Raw genomic sequence first — 22,440 nt, 5'->3', positions numbered from 1 at the left:
TTTGGTAGGGGTGTGCCGACGCGGAGCGCCAAACTTTGGAAATAAGAACTGATATTTGGGCTTGATGAACTGAAATTTCAACTAAAATTGGGCCAAATTATAGGCTATGGAGCTAAAAAAAAATCAAATATTGTCCAAATTTGAGCTCAAGAGCTAAAATTTGCAGAGTTTGAGGCTCAATGAACTGGAGCTGGAGCATGATGCAAATGTGGGTCTTAAGGAACTGCCGCACACCGACATCGCCTGGCTAATAATTACTTTCTCTGCAGAGATACTAAAATCAATATCCGGGATCGATACACGTGAATGTCCTATGCACAAGTTTGATATGAGACGAAAATCTTTGGATACCGGGGTAGAAAATGATGAATATCTCCCGTAAATGATTTCGTATAAAGAAACCAGATATGTTTCCTTGCACTTGAATATATATTTTGAACAGATATGATAGTCGTTAGCTTGCGTCTTGAGATAGAAGCTTGCGTCTTGAGTCAAAAACTGACAATAATTCTGATTTATAATGTGCCGAATGATTATATAGCGCAGTGTATAGGCCAATCGTGGGGGTAGTCTAAAAGCATATGACCTATGGCGTACATGTACCATGCTCGACTCGGCGAGGTCATTCACCGGCCTAATCGGGGCTATTGTCAGTAGCCTTAGTCAGATGTCCTTCGGCCCATTATGCGACTCAAAACTATTAAACAGGTCGATACAAAATGGCCATGCGTGGCGGTGGATTCAACCTACCATGGCGATTTCTGCCATGAAGATATCGGGGCGATGACACTGTGTGCCGGAGAGCCTGAAAAAAGGGACCCTTGACCGCTGCACATGTGAGTGCCCCCCGCCCAAAAGCTAAGCTAAGTTCCAAATATGGTTGTGGAATTAGTTAGCTGCCTGTTGACTCCTCACTTACTGCGCGCTCGTGACTCATTATGTGGATAGGTAGTTCATCTTAGCTCATCTTTCTGTATCTTCTGCTGGTTCTGTTTGTTGGTTTGATGGTGTTTTTAGGTTTTAGGTGGTTTTTTTGTGGGGGGGAGAGGTGGCTTTTTTTTTTTTTTGTCTTTTGCATTTGCTTTATTTTATTATCCCTTTGATATAGAGGTACCTTTCAATTTATTTATTGTTTTTTCGAAAGTTTGTGCCCCTAAAATCTACGCTACTGGGCTCGATCTACCTGCCACACCAGGCCTCTGGTGTTTTTTTGTTTTGTTGTTGTTGATTGATTGAAGTTTCAATTTTTTGTGCAAAATCTTTACATCGGATTTATTGTTCAAGAGTAGCCTATAATTATGCATGTAAACGTCAGACCAAAAGGCTAGAATACTTTGGTCAGACACGTCACTCACACGGAAAAGTATCACAATACCGAAACTGAAACCGTGCAAACAGCTCGGTCGCACAAAACACAAATTAGGCCTAATGATATTTTTATGATAACAAAATGATATATTACCCAGATAATGCCTCAACAATTTTCATTATTTAAAACAGTTGAATAACATCATTTTTTTTGTTAAAGGGGCATTTCGTGGTGGACGTGGTCCACAGCCTCATCCCCCACTTTTCTCAAAAAAGTTGATATTTTTATACTACCGGAAACATCTGGCTGCATAATGTTTATGTTATGTACAAATAAATTCTTGAATTCGTTTTTTTTAGTAGTAAAATTTAGATTACGTTATGGTTTAGAGAACCAAATTTTCCGAAAGTCGGCGTCAATAAAATTGCGACCCCCCTATTTCGGCAACAAAAATTTTATGACACCCCCCCCAACCTTAACCCTTAAACGGAAAAATTGTATTTAAATCAGTCTTTTTGAATAAAATATAACCCAAACACACTATGTGTGGTCAACATTGTGACTCCCTACATTTTGGGCATCAAAAATTTCTGACCCCCCTCCTCTTTTTCTTTCCAAAAATTTATGACCCCCTCCTCCGTATATTTGGGACCCACTTCGGAAGAAGTGGATAGCCCCAAGTTAATGTGCCTCTCCAACCCCAGAGCTTCTGCATCATTGGTGCTGTACCATGTGCACAAAACTTTTTATGACCCCTCCCCCGCCCACCGATACACCTTACCCCTTAAACAGGCTAAAATTGTATCTAAAATCAGTCTTTTTTAATATTAAAGTGAATTAACTTAGCTACTAGGCCTACTCTGTGTCATCTTGTGACTCTCTACATCATGGTCATCAAAACTTTATGACCCCTGCTCTCTTTCCAAGAATTTATGACCACCCCCCCGTATATTTGGGAGCCCCCTCTTCCGAAGAAAATGAACTCCCGGCTCCAACTCCAGAGCTTCTGCATCATTGGTGCCCCTGTACCATGTTTTTAAAAGTTGTGACGAGCTAGACGAGCTGTGTGTAGCAATTAAGAATTAAACGGTACGACAAGCTTCTTTTAAACATAGTAAATCAATCACCTGAAATCTGTACTTTAAAACCATGAACTTGATTGATCTTTGAACTCAATTGATAATTTAGCTGCAATAGAGTGTGGGTTATATAGTGATACATTATCTGGACATCAAATCTGTCCTAATCATGCTAGTAGAGCATGATCATAATTGACATTATTGAAGTGTTATAAGTCACTCAAATTATTTAAGCTTACTGAAAAGCTCTGAATGCTGAGTTCATATTGTTGACTTGACAATAACTTGAATAAGTCAATATGTCACTAGTTATAACAGCTTCAGTAATTCTTGCTTTTTTGGCAGTGTATCTTGCCTACAATTTTGTCTTCAAACCGTATAAATTATGGGTGCATTTCAATAAGATGCCTGGCGTTCCTGCTGTACCGCTACTTGGGAATGCTCATCAATTTGAACGGGAACCTGTTGGTAGGTCAATGTTACATTGTATTGTTACCATTTGTATTGTAAGATGCACTTTGAGGGAGGTTCGAGAGGTACGTAATGGATGTGTCAACAAAGCTGAAAGTACTGTAACAATTCGGTATTGTACAACTGGAACAATTGTACCCCGGTACCTACATTTATACTTGATTCATTTTACCTTGACAGTCGCAGGGAGGGGAGGGGGGTCCTTTTGAACGTTCCAATGAGTCAAATAGGGCCCAAACTTACGCTAGAGTGAACACGATAAGCCGATTGATTTTCTTACACGTAAAAATACGGCCAATTCAGAGAGAAAATCTTGTTTGTCGTATAGGGCCTACTATAGACAATTACTTTTTGTTGGCCGCTGAGCTATATCTTTTCGCTAATTATAGATACTTCATAACATGATCCCATGTTGAAAGTTGACAAGCTATTTCTACTTGCTTTAAAGAGAGCACAAATATGCACACAGTATAGACAATTGAATGAAGACGATTTATTTGTGCTAGCATTTCATTTTAAATATAAACTATTTTTTATTTTAATATACATCATACCTAATCAAGAACATAAAAAAATATTGTAAAGGCCATAAATATACGCACTCATGCATATTGCATAGGGAGACAAACATGATAAAAGTTAATCTGTTCTTTTCATTCTCGATCACTAACCTTTGGAACACTTTGCATGCATGCTGTTTGCCTCAATGCCTTCTCGGCAATCTCAGGCCATAGTAATTTAAATTGTGAAACCGTAGAATGATCTGTTGGTCAGCATAGATATTGAATAAAATTAAATCCCATCACATCAATTCAAAGCTACAGATTTTTTTGTTCAATTTGACTTTGCCTTTCTAGGTATGGCTGCTTTTACTGTAAAATTTGCAATATAAATTCCCAATCTCATGATGTGCCAGACTGCCAGGTTTTGTAGGCTCTGATTGCCGACTACCATATTTAGACGAGAATTATACCTGGTATACAGCCAAAGTTTCTAATTATTTTTTGTGATCGCCGTCTTGCACGCTCGGCTGAGTAGGCGACTTTAAATATGTTTATAAAGTTGCTTGCAACTCTCTTCAATTGCATTAGCTGACATTTATCTTCAACATGAAGCTCCTTCATGTTGCTACACCCATATAAAAAATGGCATACTGTGTCATATGGACGGACAGCATGATTCCTCTATTTACATACATGTACAGTAGGTATTTACAGAAGATTTCTGTCCCTAGGTAATTGTTTTTAGGTGCATCAATTGTATGTGAATGTAAAGTGATATTGACATGATTGATGCAGGGGTAAGTTATGAAATATTATATGACATGCATGGGACGCGCCCTTGGGGACCGCGTTCTCATATAAGTGCAATAGTGCATCTTACAATTGATAGCTCTGCATCACTTTGAATTTCGTTTGCCAAAAAAGTTCAGCACATTTCGGTCGATCCTTCGTGTAATTATTTCGTGTAATCTAATTCTAACTCTAACCCTAAGCCTAATCCTAATCCTAATCCTAACCCTAACCCTAATCCTAACCCTATAGCCTAATCCTAACCCTAATCCTAACCCTAAACTAACCTTAACCCTAACCCTAATTTCGTGTAAAATTACATGAAGGAATAACCCACATTTCACAGTCGACATCAGACAGGGTCTAATTCTGCATAAAACCGGGCAACGTTATTTCTATAGATCTGCTGCGCATTCAAATTGCATTGTATTGCATCGTAATTTCATTTGTGTCTATGCTAATTATGTTTACACAACATGAACTCACGTGTTTTCAAGAAAATTTGCCGATAATAGGTGATCAAAAGCGATCGGAATGTTACAAAAGTACAGATCGCATTCAGCTTACTTCATATGAGATGATCTTTGGAAAAATACGGCATAATTTGTCTTGGTGTTTGCGGAAAGCCATGCAGTAAAATATTAATACGTTGCGGCAATTCATGATTGACAACTAACAATCGTCGTGTCCTTCAGTATCCTCCACTGTCAATTTCTTATCCACTCACTAATCCTCACAAAAGCTTTGTGTTGATTACGTAATGTGTGGAGGCAAATTGCAATAAGTACAATGAAATAATGAGTAGGGCGGGCTCCGAGGCGGGTTTCTTCTTCATCTTACGTAACAGTATTGTTCTCCAAAAAAAACCCGGAAGCTTGTCGTTTGGAGCTCTAGCTGAAATACAGCAAGATAATGTAAGGTAAATGTAAACCTGTATTTTAGCTAGAGTATCTTGAGCTAGTCGACATAGATACATGTACATGTAATATGTATACTTAAAATAGTACGTATTTAGTCCATTATCATTTAAATCCATATTGAAACAGTTCCACAAAATGTTGGTTTTCACTGTCAGCTATCATGATCAACTGTCATTTATCCATCTTACAATTCAATTGGGTTAATTTTTACTCATGTACTCTCATACTTACAAGTAGTTAATATAACTCGGGATTAAAACATATGAGCACTTGTACAATATTACTTGGAATTAAAATACTGTGTACTCCTCTCCTGTCACTTTTTTTGCAGTGTTGGATTTATCATTTTATTTGTAGCAGAGCAAAATGCTCCCCATTTTGGTCAACCTGCTGCATGTACACAAATTTCAGCTTGTCAGCTAATTGTTTACAATGTATGTACATGTACATGATACCAATATCTCCTAAAAAAGAACATCTCCTAAAAAAGGTTTTCAGTGCTTTTCACTAAAAATTGCTAGATGCAAACATTAGGTTTCACAGCCTGAACAGAATTGATCATGTCTCACCTCCTTTTTCAACCCCATTGATGGTAATAACTCTTGTAGTGAGGGATCAATAATTAACCACAAACTGCCTCAGGCAAAACTCTCTTCCTGGTACCTAAACTCCACACAAGGTCATTTTTATGTAACTCATTGACCCATTTGTGTCGTATACTGCCTTTAGCTTTATAATGACAGCCTGGTGATTTGGTCATTGACAGATACAGATACCAACCTCAGGAGGGAATTCAATTTTTGATAAATTCTCTTCAGGTAGTGAAACGTGATGAATTTTTCAAAGTAGATCCAACGTTGCATCACTATCAGATCCTATCTTAATCTTATTCTGTGTCTTACATGTACGTATACAGTGTAAGAGTAGTACAGCTTGTGGAATGAGTGGCATGTATCTAATTGTACAATCTAGCCAAATCATTGACTTTACATTTTTCTTACAGCTTTCTTCAAGCAGATTCAAAGCTGGTGCAATGATTACCCAGGACGATTCTTTAGAATGTGGCTCGGCCCTGTTCCTGCTGTTATCATGTACAACGCCAAAGATGCTGAGGTACATACATCATAGGGCAATTTCATGAAAGGTCATTCAAATCTGCATCCAGAAGACATGATGCATGCATAAAGCAGTAAAGCACAACAAAATTCCCAGTTGAAGTGATTGATTGACTCATTTGCTTTGTACTTGTTCAATGCATCATGTCTTCTGGAGGCAGATTTGAACTAATGACCTTTTGTGAAATCACCCTATTCGAGGGCCAAGCAGTGATTTGCTAAATCCAAGCTATTATTTTGCAAAAGCAGTCTAATGAAGACAGATGAGAGATTGTGATTTTTACTCCAACACTATTTTATCAATTGAATCGCTCTAAATCGGTCACATGCTAGTAGAGTGATTTTGAATGGATTCAATCAGCATATAAAATAAATGGCTGTCCCCATGGCAGTTAGCATTGGAGTAGAGTGAAAATCATATTCTCTCAAATATCTGATATTTAACAAGAAGGATAAATCAACACTGGGGACAGTAAAGACTTGACCAAGATAACATAATTTGTCAATTTAAATCTTTAGAAATACAAAATTCATGTCTACAGGCCTATATTTTGCAAACACACATGAAAATCAATGTGTACAATAAATTTTAAGTGCACCATTTGTTGGGTATTATTATGTTGTAGGCACTTCACTCTACAATGTAAATATTACTATCATGCTACCCCTTCTACACCACATAATGAAGCTATATAAACCATGTATGAAGCCAGCCTACTGGGTTGGTGAATGGGTCAAATGTGCCATAAACCAACAGAGGGGGCACTCACAGCAATTCCTTAAGACCCACATTTCATCATGGTCATTTGAGCCACAAATTCTGTCAATTTTAGCTCTTTATAGTTCAAATTTGAAAAAAGTTGGATTTTTTTAGCTCCACAGCCTATAATTTAGCCCAATTGTAGTTCACTACTCACTAGACCCCTACATGTACCCCCAAAATGTTGAAATTTCAGTTCATCAAGTCCCTATTTTGCCCGAAAATCAGTTCTTATTTCCCATATAGTTTGTGACTCTGGGGAGGAGGCGTGGAAGTAGTTAAAAACTATTTCCCAGGAAGCAGAACTTGTGATTAGTAACTTGGCATGATTAGTTCATGAATATTTATGAGGTGTAATAAAATAATTTATTTACCTAAATATGTAATGAATAACTGATTTATTGTTTTTGTTTGATTTTGTCAGATAATATTCAACTCCAATAAGCATATCACCAAAGGTTTTGTCTATAAATTCTTAATGAAATGGCTTGGAACTGGTCTATTAACAAGGTAATTATGTAATGTATGGTAAGGCCGTGGAAAATAATTTCCACATGTCTTGGGAGTGGCCTGATATGAAACGTATGGTAAGGTCATGGAAAATAAATTGTTTGTCCATACATGTAGCTCGGAATCCCCAACCAAAAATGTTTTGAGGCATCTGGGATAAAATGGTAGAACTTCAATTTATTAACCAGATGTAGATTTTCCAAAAAACTACTAATTGCAATTTTGCAATGGAACATATTGACCTCCATCTTCACCATTTTCCTGGAAGTAACTTTTACTATAGCTATAATGAAAGACAGAGATAAAAAGAATTTATTGCGTCTCATGTCACTGTCAATTACGATCCTTGATTGGTTTACACAGGTTATATAGTGCGTAAAAGGAAGGCTGATTTATCTGGTGCCGATCGGAGAAAAGGAATAGAAGAAAATGGCGAAAAAATTACGTGAAGGCAAAAGCAACTTTTCTAGGCATTGTTAACATGGTGCCTTCGCGAAAGAAAGTTTCCTACTATAAAGACCTAACTTTTGAGATGGTTTGTATGTTTGAAGGTGCAAAATTAACAATAAGGCGCTTGCTTATACCGGCGCGTTCAGCAAGTCATCATCACGACACTTGTAAACAAACCTTGCTCGAGTTTGATTGACAGATAACGCCAGACGCGATAAATTCTTTTTATCTCTGTCTTTCATTATAGTCAGTCCATTCAATGATGGTATTGTGTCACTTAATTTTAGTGACACAATACCATCATTGAAGAGATTGACTATCTGATTATCCCAAGTTTTTTGATCACCTATATATTTTATGTTTTAATGTACCATGAAAATATGTTAGGTTATTTACAAGCGGACAGCCTGTATTTCAAGTTGTATATCACCCATGTACAAAAAAAGAAGAAAAAAACAAGTAAAAAGGGTCTTTTTGCTTGGCTGGGTTATGATGCACAAGTATCTCGCTAAAAACTGCAAAAATGGGTAGTGGGGGAAGGGTATCTTAATCGCACAGATGTTATTCGAAAATGGTAGCTAAACTCGACACCAAGATATTGATAAAAAATCAGTTGAGATGAAAGTAACATTCTAGGTGAAGTTGTCCGCAAAATGTGACTTTTTCAAGGTTTATTCTTCAGGCCTCTTGAATGATCATTACCGGTGGTTTAAAGTTTCTTCATCGGGACTCATAACAGTAAAATACTTGCTTAGGGTATGAAAACAACCCTCTATATGCTTTGGGTCCATTTTACACTAAATGAAAAATACTTGCTTTGGGTACTTTTTGAAAGCCCCTGTACGCAGGTGATAGCAACATGAAATACAAACAAGTGTCCACCACCACGCATTGTTAGGGAGCAGTACACCTTAAAACCAGTCCTGGCTCTAATCACTTTCATCGTCAACAGTTAAATATTTCCTTAATACAATCCCATATACATGGTTTGCAACATGCATACACGTTTTTAAAACACTTGTTGATACTGTCGGTGTCGGTGGGACTATCGGTATCGGTATTGTCGGTTCCACTATTCACATATACCACATGACTGGTAGCTGGTTGTGGTTGGGAAGATTGGAAAATGTATACTGGTGGTTGGTCAGATGCCGGCGGCGGTTGTGGTTGAATGTTTGGAATATACGGCCCTAGAGGGTAAGCTGGTTTGTCCTGAACGGTTCTGAACAGTTGAGTGAATGGATTATACGGCCTCGGAGGGTAGTTTGGGTCAGGCAGATTGGTTGCATTGTAGTGGGGTAAAAGGCAAGTTGTTATGCTTCGTAGGCTGGTGGCGCTGCAGTTGTGAGTTGGGCTCTACACTTGTAAATTGGTTTGTCAGTAGCTTCTAAGTATCTGTGGATAGCAAATAAAATAGATACCAGTATTTGCATGTAGCTCCACATCTGCATGTATAAAATGCTGAAATCTTTTACATATATTAAAGGTGGGTAACTTGATTGACAATCTCATCCCCCACTTTACCTCATCAAAATGCTGATTTTGCTATCAGATGAAAGCTCATATTTGTCTCATAAACATTTTGAAATTTGGCATTCCAAATCGGTATATTTCCGAAGAAATCATGAAAAAACTGTAGAATTAATCTCAAATATGGTATACCATAGGCAGTTTTTTGATGATATCTTCAGAAATACACTGAGTTGGAACTTCTAATCTTAGGCAGCTCCATTTGAATATCATACACCTTCTGAGAAAGATTCAATCTGAATCTTCCACAGGGAGGGCGAGTTTCAAATGGAGCTGTCATATGTTCATTCCATTTGAAATTCATATTCCCCCTGTGGAAGATATTTCCAAAATCTTCCACAGGGGTAGTATGAATTTTAAATGGAATAGCCCAATTAAGTGTAACTTTTTCTTCTGTAAAAAGCTGAGACTGTGTTACACAGTGTCATTGCCCAGATATCTTCATGGCAGAAATCACCATGGTAAGTTGAATCCACAGCCACGCATGGCCATTTTGTTCCGACCTTTGAGACGCATAATGAGCCGAGGGACATGACTAAGGCAACTGACAATAGCCTGGTGATTGATCTCTCTGTGTGTGAGTAAGCTTGTATACGCCATTGAGGTCAATGGTCATCGACTTTTATACTGCCTCCACGGGAGTAGTGAGTGCAGCTAGCCTACGCGCTGTAGTCCATACAGGACCAACGCAATATAAAATCAGAATTTTGGTCAGTTTTTTAGTTCAAGATGCACGCTTCTTTCTCAATACTCAAGCTAACTTAACTTAAAAGTTGTGGTTACATGGCTTTATAGATGTTCAAAGTAAAAATAAATGTTTTATTCTGTGATATAATCCAGTGACATCTCCCTCTTACTATTCACTCTGTATGATTTTCTGTACACAGTACTGGAGAAAAATGGTTTCATCGAAGGAAGATGTTAACCCCTACTTTCCATTTCCGGATACTCAATGACTTTCTGGAAGTTTTCAATGAGCAGGCGGACATTCTTGTAGAGAAACTAGATGAGCATGCTGATGGGAAGGTGTTGAATATATTCCCTGAGATTACTCTGTGTGTGCTGGATATTATATGTGGTAAGGATTGCAAAGCTTCAAGTTTGTGTGGTATATTTAAATAAAATTTGTACTGAAAATTTGTTTAAAGATTTTTTCTTATAATGCTCCTAAACAACTGTTAATTTTGATATCTAACTTTATACTGTGCACTAGGTTTGTTGTCATCAAGGTTGTTGTCAATATTGTCGATAAAGCAAATTGCCTGATTGTCGACAAGCATGGGCCAATTGTTGACAAAAAACTAGTCATTAACAATATTAGCGAAGCTTAAGATAAACTTTCCCTCACCATTATTTACCATGAAATAATTGCATCCGTCTTCTATTTTTATTTGTAAGTGGTGCAGATTATCTTTCTATTACAATCACAATATATGGGGTAAATGGTAATATTTTGTAAATAAATGATGCATAACATGGTCTCTGAACTTAAAATCTTGACTTTATTGATGTATTGCTTTGTCGACAACTTTTCAATGTTAGATCTTGAGATTTGGTGATTGTCAACAATGAAAATGCTACTTGACAACAGCCTACTGTGCACTGATTTATCAATAAATGCATGTAATTTGAGACATATGTGACGTGTCATGTCAAAAGGAGACACTTTTGGGCAGGTTATCAATTTTGAGGTTTTTACATATCTTAAATATAGAGATATTTTCCTCCACAACGCTGTTTTCCCCAATGAAATCGGAAATTCCTTAGCGAAGATATTGAGTTCGTAAGGTATGGTATTATAAAATTGGAAATTGAGATATTTCTTTAAAAATATTATTGACAATGTTGAGAGTAGGAATTACCTGGCAAAATGTCTCCAAAAATACAAGATGCCAGTTATATTCCGGTCTGAAACTATCAGACAATATTTTAAACATTAATAATATCACAAATTCGCAACAAACCCAAATTGTGAAAAAATCACCCCCGGGTAGATTTTTGGCTATTTCTCCTTTTGACATAACACGTCACATATGTTACCAAACATCCCAGTACATGTACAATAAAAATTACAGGAAATCAATTGGTTTTTTAGCCTAATTACCCATTTTATCTCTTTCATTATAGAGACTGCCATGGGCAAGAAAATCAATGCACAGGGAGATGGGAACAGTGAATATGTGAAAGCTGTAATCAGGTATGCTTCCATTAGGCCTAAAAAATTGTTTGATTAGGCGTAACATAAAAAACAATTATGGTAGGTAGGGGATTTTTTTAAATTATTTTTTTAGCTGTAAATTGCATTTGATGAAATCCTTGACAATTTTTTTTTTCTTTTTGCTATCTAGTACAACATGGGTCGATAGTGATGAAAAGTACCTAATTGGACAGAGCACATCCAGAGCTTGCAAAATATGTTTATTTCATGACTATCGATCCATGTTTAGCCAGTCTATAAGAAATAAGCCCCCTCAACATTTTGTCATGTAACATCGTAAAGTAAACTTTTGTACCAATAAAACTAACTTAGACATAATTATATGACTGTTTACTAATTAGTACTGTGTGAAAGTGAAAGATGCCCATGACTTCATGGCTGAATAAGCCCAAATGGAAGACAAAAACTGCACTTTCCAAAAGTCATCCAGCCATGAAGTCATGGACATCTTTCATTTTCACACAACACTTAGTAAACATTCATGTTGCTAAGTTAGTTTTATTGGTTCAAAATGTAACTTTACAATGTTATGATGAAATGTTGAGAGAGGGACTTATTAATAATAATAATAATAATAATAATGAACATTTATATCGCGCACAAATCTGCAAAAAGCACTCATGGCGCAACAAAGAGCTCAAGCAAAAATATAGCAATGAAACCAAACAACAACAAAATATTATGAAAACAAGATACAGAAAACAAGAACTTAATCATAAGCAATATTCATAAGATGAGTTTTAGACATGATTTAAACGATTCAAGTGAAGAGCAAGTACGGATATGATGAGGTAGATTGTTCCACAGATGAGGCGCTGTCACAGCAAAAGATCTGTCCCCCCATGACCGGGATGTTATTTGTTCAACAAGAAGATTTTTGTTAGCTGAGCGTAAGCCTGTTCGTGGTGGATTGTATGGATGAATAAGTTCATGTGATTATTTCATGTGATGTGTTTATATAAATAGCTTCTCTGTGGTCTTGTTAAAATAATTTGTCATAACACCACACCCCAAGAGAACAAGTGAAAGTCATCAATGGATTAGTTTTGTTGCGTCAAGTCCTTGAAATTATATTAACCCACAGATGTTATTGTTTCAGTTGTATATTGATATTATATAGTACAGTATTTGACCTAATTAGCACCCCAGCTGCTTAAGGGGGTACTACACCCCTGCCAAATTTTGTGCCTATTTTTGCATTTTCTCAAAAATTATAGCACATTGGTGACAAGTAAGATATGTATATTATAGGGGCAAGGACTACAACTACTGCACTGAAAATTTTATTTCAGCACAGACAACAGTTGTGGAGATACAGTCAAAAATGAGGGAAAACCAATATTTGATCAATAAATCAATAACTACTTGCCTTGAGTTGCTGAATTTTCAGTGCAGTAGTTGTAGTCTTTGCCCTATAATATCATATCTTACCTGTCACCAATGCGCTATAATTTTTGAGAAAAATGCAAAAATAGGCACAAAATTGGCCAGGGGTGTAGTACCCCCTTAAGTAAGTCACCCAAGGGGCAGTAAATAAGTACCATATTGTGAAAATCAAACTGGACATTATTTCATTCAAAACAATGTTAAATTCAGGACTTAATGCCCGGAAGAACAAATGTTGCAACCAACTATTGCAACTCGCCTCCATTTGATGTGATTTGACTAGCATTTGTGACCCATCACATCAAAACTGTCCACTTTCACGGCTGACTTCATTAGCAGATAACAATGAAAGAAGAAGAGAAAATATAAATAAAATAAAAAGAAATTTAAGCTTGTTTTGCCTCCTAAAACATTGGGATTTCAACAAGTAAGGTGTCATTTTAAAGCTAAAAAACAGCAGTTTATCCTAGTGTTTAAATCTCCATTTTCATTTCTGCCTGGAAGTGGTCGGTTTTGATATGATGGGTCACATTTGTACCTTTTTAATGCACCACATGCACTAAAAAGGAGGCGCTTCAACAGATGCAAGTTAGAAAATTTCACAGGGGCACTTTTTAGAGAGGGGTATTAATTAGGTTGAATGTAGTAGTAATGATATTTGTAATAGCCAACAATATTACTGGGTTTTAAGTGAAAAAAATCAGGCTGACAGTTAGCATGTGTGGTTTTCATCAGAGGTGTAATGTAACTTTGCTCAACGACCTTGGATGGCAGTCACTGGAGGAGAGAAGAAAAGCAGCCCGCCTGTCCATGATGTATAAGATCGTCCATGATGAGATAGACATCCCCAGTGACCGTTACCTTACGCCAGTTACCCGGCTTTCTCGCCGCAATAATACTGAAAAGTTTCATTCACCACCAAACTCGCATCCAGTGCCACAAAACTCATTTTTCCCCGACCCATTACCGACTGGAACAGTCTAAAAGAAACCACCGTTCAAGCAAGCAGCCTACAAGTATTCAAGTCACAACTACAACAACAATAAGCAGCTTTACTCCCGCACAAGCTTGGCTTCTATACTCTTCGAGTCCAGCCAATATATGAATTGATGTTGATGTTGAATGACAGAGGGAGCTCAAAATACTGGACAAAAAGCTCAAAGTACTTGAAAAATGATAAAATTGATGAAAAGTTGCAATGGCCACAATTGTTATATTTTGCCAATTTTAGTGTTAAAATATGAATATGAGACAAATTTGAGAAATATTGGCATTTGTGTGTCCCTACACCCCCCACACCACCACCCACGCTTGTACATTCTCGACTCTCGAGTGCCCTGGCAATCAAAAAGTTAACAATTTCATTTGACAAGCAATATTTTGGGCCTTTCAGTGTGACGATTTGGTAATTTTCAGTAGTGCTCCAGCTTGGATGTCGTGATACATTATATTGTAGGGCTGTCTATATGCCATATCACACCATTTGAGCAAAAAGTACATGCCATCGACTCGAGCCAGTTACATCACATATTGTCATCTATCATGTGTGACTGAGTATTGAGAAATAGGGCCTGTTTGCATATTTACTCACTAGCAAGGTGAGAACAGTCAGAACACTATGTGACCGTCCACCACAAATGGGCTGTAGTGTTGGCATGTTCACTTTTTGAAATATTGGACAGGCAAGCTTTCCTCAAAATAAGCTTTACATTGATATTACATGGTCCTGTTGCTTGTTTGCAAGGTAGCAAGGTAGTAAAAATCAGTAAAAGAGTTTTGAAATTCTTCGTTTTCTGTTGTTTTTTGAGAGGTACAAATGGAGCATATCTCAAAATAAGCTCTTCCGACATTAGAGCCCATTTGTGGTCGATGGTGCACATATAAAAGCCCAAGTTTATTTATGTAAGGACTCATTATAAGGGAGCCTCAACAGAATTGTATTAAATTCTTTATATTTTGACAGGATGAGTGACCTTGTTCAGGAGAGACAGAAGACTCCTTGGTTTTGGCCTGAGAGTGTATACCATAGATTAGGTATTGGTAAGGAATATGAGCACTGTCTACATATCCTGCATGGACTCACCAAATCAGTAAGTCAACTGGTGGTATCCAGTGTTCGAAATATGCCTCAAAAAGTTACCGGCCAGCCGGGCCGGCAACTAGATGCCAGTCAGAAAAGTTACCGGCCAGGCCAAAAAGTTACAGGCCAATGGCAAGCGGCCCTATTTCGAACGCTGGTGGTATCAGTTACACAAATAATGAATGGCTGTGAGGGAAATCATGTAAACTATTTCTCCAAGGTAATCTGAAGAGTCTAAGCCTACTATTTTCCAAAGATTGGAGGCTGATGGAAAATAGTAGGACTACACTCTCCAGAGTCATGGCGGGGGAATAGAATGGTTTTTCCTGAATAAAAAGCAGTCAGTATTTATTTTATAATGTATACAAATATTCTGTTAAAACTATAAACCAAACTGCAAGCAGATGATATCTGTCAATGGCCTATTCCATTTAAAATCCACACTACCTGTGGAAGATTTTGGAAATTCCACAGGGGGAGTATGTTTTTCAAATGTATTTGGTCAGAGTTAATCATTTTGAAACCCATACTCCCCCTGTATTATGGCTTTACCTATATCTTTGGCAACCAGAGTGAGTATTTCAAATAGAAGTTACCCAACTGTCTATTCTATTTGAAACTCATACTCCCTCAGTGGAAGATATTTCCAAAATCTTCCACAGGGGTAGTGTGGATTTTAAATGGAATAGCCCAATGAGTACAAGCAGTGTTACCAAAAGCCTAAACAAGCACATAAACAAGAAAAGTGAGAGGTCAGTAGTTTTGAGTGTAGTCTTATATATGGCGTGATCTGGTCCATGGGGGCCAAAGGGGGCATTTTTAAAAATTGAATTATATACTATAATTATTACCTGATACCAACATTAGGCTATCATGTCCTGAAAACACCGAAGGTCTAGCATACTTGGTTTCTAAAGTTCAGAAGTTTTGTGATGAATTTTATTGTTTTTTTACTCCATATTGCATTTATCTCAGTTTCAAATTTGCCGCCTTTGGCCCCCATGGACCAGATTGTGTCACATATGGAGCTATATATTGAGCTATATATAACATATGGAGACATGGACACTGCAGAAACAGGATTGATGACAAAGAAAGACTGTCAAAATACTTGAAACACAAACATTGTTCTTAGTTAGATTACCTTATATATATTTCCAAACTTGTAAAAGTTTCAAAACAACTGTCAGGAAAAAATCTGTTTCAAACAACAAATTTTAATTGTACTTGTACCATGGGGTCTTTTAAAATGGGTCATTTAAAATTGGCAGTTGCGGATACATACAAAGAGGCCTCAAATACATTGTATGGAATGAATATCCAGTGCATTATCCTAACTATCACCCTAACCCTGGCCCAAACTCTAATCATAACACATACAGGGTATGTGGTGGAAACCAGAATAAGGGCTATTGTACAGCTTTTGTATCAAAGTTTTAAAAACAAAATATTAGTTTTACCTTGCTCACTGTAGTTTCTTAGATTCCTCCTTGATAAGCATGCAGAAAAACGGATGTGCAATACAAAAAAACAAGATGCAAACACTAGAAGATCGTGTTCAATGTTTAGCTTTATACGTCACTGAAATCAAAATCATAGGTTTTCTCTCAAGATTGTGTTCAATGTACAACTTTATACGATGCTGAATTCACAATCTTAGGTTCACTCCAGTTGTACCTCTTGGCTATGAGAATCACAGGGAGATAGTGATTGGTCATCCTCAAATGTAATTAGAATTACTACCTTTCCCTCAAATATAAATAATAGCAACTAACTTCCTCTTTTGTTCTTTAAAATCTATCGGTTTGTTTTGAGAGTTTGTTATATTGTCAAAGGTTCTGCTATGGAGATTGTTTTGATTTTATTATGACATTATAAAGATGTAAGGTTGGATAGTTTCAAAAAGGAGAATCACACATAGATTTTTTGATTGGTCTTCCTTAGTCCGACAAGTAAGACCTTTTTTTACCAGACTACATGTATACTATGCCAGACTATGATCACTATCTCACATGGCGCAAGAAAGACAAATAGCGAAAGTTCAGTTACCGCGCCGCCCGTAAAAAGTTTTTGGGAGGGGCGGTTAGTGGTTTTTTGTGGTTAATCTTTCTTGAGCGATCGGAGTCAGAGTATAGTTGGTAACTAACTAAGAATAAAAGTATTGGTAACTAACTAAGAATAAAAAACAGGTCCTACTCATCGGACTAGTCCTCCTAGTCAATCTGAATATTTACTACCTGTCCTTGAAACACCAACTTCCTCTTTTGTTTTAAATTTATTGGTTGTGTATGAGAGTGCAATAGGCAGGTGATGTTGTCATTAAGATGTGCACCGACCACAACATTCAGAGTTGATCACGCAATGAAAAGTTACAAATGAATTTTTGGACTTGTTTCTCTTTTGAATATTCTATTTCCTTATTTCATGTTAGATCCTTTAAAGGTCTGTGACCCGGTCGACAGCCTTTTTCCACATTTTTATTCATCTAAACTGAGATTTTGGTATCTGAAGAAAGGTCATATTTTTCTTATTACCCCAGTAAAATTTGACTTTTACGCGATATACCATAAAAATATGCGGTACGTGTGTAGCAGTTTTGCTTGTCGAATTTCATGGAACGATCGGCCCTCATTATCGGTTGATGCTGAGACTTTGACTGTTTGGAGTTTGTCTGTATCTTTTTAGTCAATGGATGTAACAGAAACTTCAATATGAAATGGATTTAGGTGTAGGGCTGGCACTTTCGCAGTAAGGGGCATTCGGTGAGACCAAAGTGTAAAAAATATGGGGTCATTGGGTGAGAATATGATTTTGTTTTTAAATGGAACCATTGGGTGAGAGCTGAAACAGTGCCAGAGAAACCTCAAACATCAAATTTTTAGTTCTAAATTGCTTCAAATGTCTTTGTATTTTCAAAATAAGTAACAAAATCAGTGATAAATGAAAGTTGCTGTTCAAGTACACGGGGAGGGGGGCACTTCAATATGAAATGGATTTAGGTGTAGGGCTGGCACTTTCACAGTAAGGGGCATTCGTGAGAGCAAAGTGTAAAAATATGGGGTCATTGGGTGAGAACATGACTTTTTTTAAATGGAACCTTTGGGTGAAAGCTAAAACAGCGCCAGAGAAACCTCAAACATCGAATTTCTAGTTCTAAATGGCTTTGAATGTCTTTGTTTTTCAGTCTTTTTAGTCCATGGATGTAACAGATGTAGCAAATTTGATATGGCGTATTCACAGTGCGAGAATCAATCTTGATTCTTGCAGAATAAATTCTTGGAATCATTTGATTCTCGCAAAATCAACTTCTGTGTAAACTACAAAATTTTGCGAGAACAAACTTTGATGCACACAAATCTGTTTACAAGAATCTTTATGAGAATCGATTCACAGATTCACGCCAAATTCTGACTCTGTGTACCCTGGGCCTAACCAAGAGAAGACACCTTACACTTCCCACAATGCATTTCTTCCCTGTACTGATTTGCTATTCAGTGCAACATAGGTCGATAGTGGCAAAAAGTACCCAAATTAACAGAGCTCATCCTGATCTTATAATTGCGGTAAATCTTGTTGCTGTTGACCAATGTTGCACTGAATATAGCAAATCAGTACAGGGAAGAAATGCATTGTGGGAAGTGTGAGGTATATTCTCTTGGTGTAACCATCAACATTCATGGTTACCCCTAAATAGCATCATGATGGCAAAAAATACTACTATCTTAAAAGTATAGATGTATAAATGTAGAAATAGCTAAATGGACTCCTTAAAGTCCAAATAGTTATTTTGTTGAGCAGAGGAATCACCTCGGGTATCACACAAGAAACGCTGAAGATTACAAGATCTGTCTTACAAAAACAGAGTTTGCTAACAAAACAATAAGAACCGCCGGGCCAAGAAAATGGCATTCGATTGACAGATGCGCCAAAACGGCTACATCAGTAAAACTCTTTAGATCCCAAATTAAAACAAACCTTATAGAAATGTACACTTAATACCTCTTAGTTTGGATTTACTTATTTTTATTTTTCTCCTTTTAAAACAAAAAATCGATTAAAATTAACTGATCTCTTAGCATTTATACTATATTCACAAAATGTCAGCTTTCTTGTGCGATATACGTGAGCAAATGTTATGAAATCCTAATTTGTCTTACACTTATATTCTGAATGTTCTTTATTCATCATTTTTTTCCTGCTTAGTTCGCTCTACACGAATGTATGAAAGAGGGTGGGGGTGTTTGTATGTATGTAATTGTATTTTATTAGACAAATTAAGAAACTTAGGCTAAGGTTAAGGGGTGCTTGTTCAGGCCTTTTTGGCCTTCTGAGCATCTCCTCATTCAAATGTGTTGTTTTGCTGTTATTGTATTGTTGTATTTTGAATGAAATAAAGATTGATTGATTGATTGATTGATAATATACAAATATTGACTGCTATGAGGGGCATGGTTAAAATTATAGGCCCAAGATGATCTCAAATCCATGCTATGACCCGAGGCGCAGGCCTATAATGTTAACCATGACCCGAATAAAACAGATTTGTTTTATATACCTCATTACTGTAGATTTTCGTCATCTGATTGGTTAATTGGCCTATTTTATTGTTCATAGGCCATGGTAAAAATGGTATGAACCGATTGCGTCCCCACAACTGGCAGGCAGCACGTTGGCGCCGTGTGCGTAATGCGAACACGCCATCGCGCGTGTAGAGTTTGAGCGGGACGCACACCGATGATATGAAAATGACTATGCCCGGGGAATAGTCTTTTGAAAAGACTATTGCCCGGGGAATAGTTCAGTTTTTACGTAATTCTTTAAAAGGAGGGCATAGCTAATTCAGTGACTGCACTTTTAACCAATCAGATGACAGGAATCTATATATGAGGTATATAATCAAAATTATATACCTCATAATTATGTGCAGTCATTGAATTAACTATGCCCGCAAAATGAACTATGGACCGGTTCATGGAAATGAACTATGGACCGGTCATAATAAAGGCCACGATCAAACTGCGCGTTTTCCCAGCGTAAAATGATATTAGCAGCGTTAATGTTTTCACGCCGCTATAATTACGCAGAAATCTGTAATCTGTAATCAGATTGTAATCTATGTGCCGTTCGCATTGAAACTATTAATTTCTCTTCCCAAAATCGATGCTTTTAACCAAACAGATGACAAGAATCTTAAGATTTGGTATATAAAACAAATATTGACTGCTTTTTATCAATCAATTCAATCAATCAATTTTATTTATCCATTCATCAAGCAACAAGCAACAATATTCATCAAGCTACAATATACAATGAATTGTACAATTATGAAAATTATAAATATAAATATACACAGTATACATTGAAAAAGGTAAATATCAATGAAAAACTTACATGGGCAAGATGATGGATGAGGACACTGCTAAACGCAGAGCGTGAGGTGCAGTGCCCTCGACCTAAAGTTACAACTGGAAACAAAGAACTACAAATAATAATAAATTATACATGGTAAAAATTCAGAGTGGTACAAACTTACAAAAATCATGCACTCAGCATAATGTACAAAATAGTGAAAAGCAAAAAGTTAAAGCCAAAATGCTGCTCAGTGGAAATGTAGAAATAGTGGGCCTATAATAGGCCCTATACTGAATAATGTACCAAAAAATGAGGGTGCCGACAACAAAATATGCTTACATGATAGCAAAATACGATAGAGACCCAAATGAATAGTCGTAAATTGTGAAACATGATGGGAAATTACGAATCACTTGGCATATATTTTCCAAGAAGATATTTTTTCTTGTGCTGTTTGAAAACAGCAACCGAGGATGCATTTTTCAGAGTTGATGGTAAATTATTCCAAAGTAATGCACCTTGGATTCTAATGATGTTATATGCAAGGCACGTGTTGGTTTGATCAATATGGATATCACCTGCATGACGAGTGTTATAATTATGCACATCACTGTTAACAATAAAGTAATTGTGATCAAGTAGGTCGTTGGGAAGGAGACCATGATAAAATTGATACATAAAAATCACAAGTTGGAGAATGTACAAATCATGTATTTTTAATGTTTTCAGTGATGAAAAAAGTGGGTCAGAATGTGCTAACCAGAGGGGCATGGTTAAAATTCAGGGCATGGTTAAAATTATAGGCCCAAGGTGATCTCAAAACCATGACTATGTACGCCTCGGGGCATAATCATGGTTTTGAGATCACCTTGGGCCTATAACTTTAACCATGCCCCTCATAGCAGTCAATATTTGTATACTATTGCACAAGGAAATCAAATAGTCCTTGTTCTTTGTGCCTAACAAGTGAATTGGCATAAAGTGAAATGACTCATAAAGAAAAGAGACACCCACGCATACTGTTCTTTCTTTCTCTCTGTCTTTATTAGCCCTTAGCCTAAGTCTAAATCCATACATTTAAACATAATATAACACCTACAAATACAAGGTCCATACTACATGTGTGGGCATAATTGTTAACAGAATTGATTAGGCCAAAAAAAAGGTTTGTCTCAAAGCTTGCTAGCGTGTTTGTAAAATCCCGATTTGACAAAAAACAATTATGAATTTTTTTTATTTCAAAAAAAAAAAAATCGCATTTCGCATTTGTTTTTAAATTTCTCGTGAGCTTTGAGACAAATCTTTTTTTTTTTTTGCCTTACAAGCAATTAATGCCATAATGTATGATCTTGCGAATTAACCACTTACGAAATTGGTTAATGTTTTTCAGACTGATTTTTTTTGGGCATATTTGTAATGTTTTTTTTACACATGTCCCAACTTGCACAGGTATGGAATCAGCCAAATATATTGAATTTGTAGGTCAACATAGCAAAGTTCAACATAGTCATAATTCATGAAATTATGACTTTATGTATTCTCCTATAGAACATGCATGTTAAACAGCCAAAATAACCAGTTGGGTTTCTTTTCACTTTACCTTGTTATTTCAGCTCAAAATGGACAGAAATCCTTTGTGACAGTTAATTATTACTAGTATGATTTCAGCATCTTGAGTATAGAATAACAAATTCGAAATTTGAAGGAAATCGTACGAAGGCTTAAACTTAATATTACAGGCATTTCGTTAGTTGCAGAATGATACCTCACTTATGCAAAAAGAATATGGAATGATCAAGATTTGAATGATTAAATGAAATTTGGTGCAATTTAAAATGAGGGCAAAAGATATGCTTTGGATGATATGGGATTCATTTTACACTGAGGCTTACAAAGTTCTTTACAGGTTCATATCAATTTCAATCTACTTTTTATATTGTTGATAATTATGTATATATGATCCTTTAA

The 22,440-nt window shown here is 36.6% G+C and overlaps 1 protein-coding gene across 1 annotated transcript in view; it reads left to right on the top strand.

Moving 5' to 3' along the window:
• The first annotated feature begins 2,461 nt into the window (after positions 1 to 2,461).
• Positions 2,462 to 22,440, top strand: part of LOC140171473 (cytochrome P450 4V2-like) — a 33,220-nt gene continuing 13,241 nt past the window's right edge. The window contains exons 1-6 of the mRNA XM_072194743.1: positions 2,462 to 2,856; positions 6,075 to 6,184; positions 7,371 to 7,456; positions 10,324 to 10,514; positions 11,564 to 11,633; positions 15,004 to 15,130. Coding sequence (XP_072050844.1) covers positions 2,688 to 2,856; positions 6,075 to 6,184; positions 7,371 to 7,456; positions 10,324 to 10,514; positions 11,564 to 11,633; positions 15,004 to 15,130 — 753 coding nt within the window. The 5' untranslated portion in view covers positions 2,462 to 2,687. The remainder of the gene's footprint in view (positions 2,857 to 6,074; positions 6,185 to 7,370; positions 7,457 to 10,323; positions 10,515 to 11,563; positions 11,634 to 15,003; positions 15,131 to 22,440) is intronic.

This window comes from Amphiura filiformis, chromosome 15, assembly GCF_039555335.1.
Source record: "Amphiura filiformis chromosome 15, Afil_fr2py, whole genome shotgun sequence".
Classification (NCBI taxonomy): Eukaryota; Metazoa; Echinodermata; class Ophiuroidea; order Amphilepidida; family Amphiuridae; genus Amphiura; species Amphiura filiformis.
The sequence above is the reverse complement of the archived record's forward strand: the minus strand, read 5'-3'. Positions and strand labels throughout refer to the sequence as shown.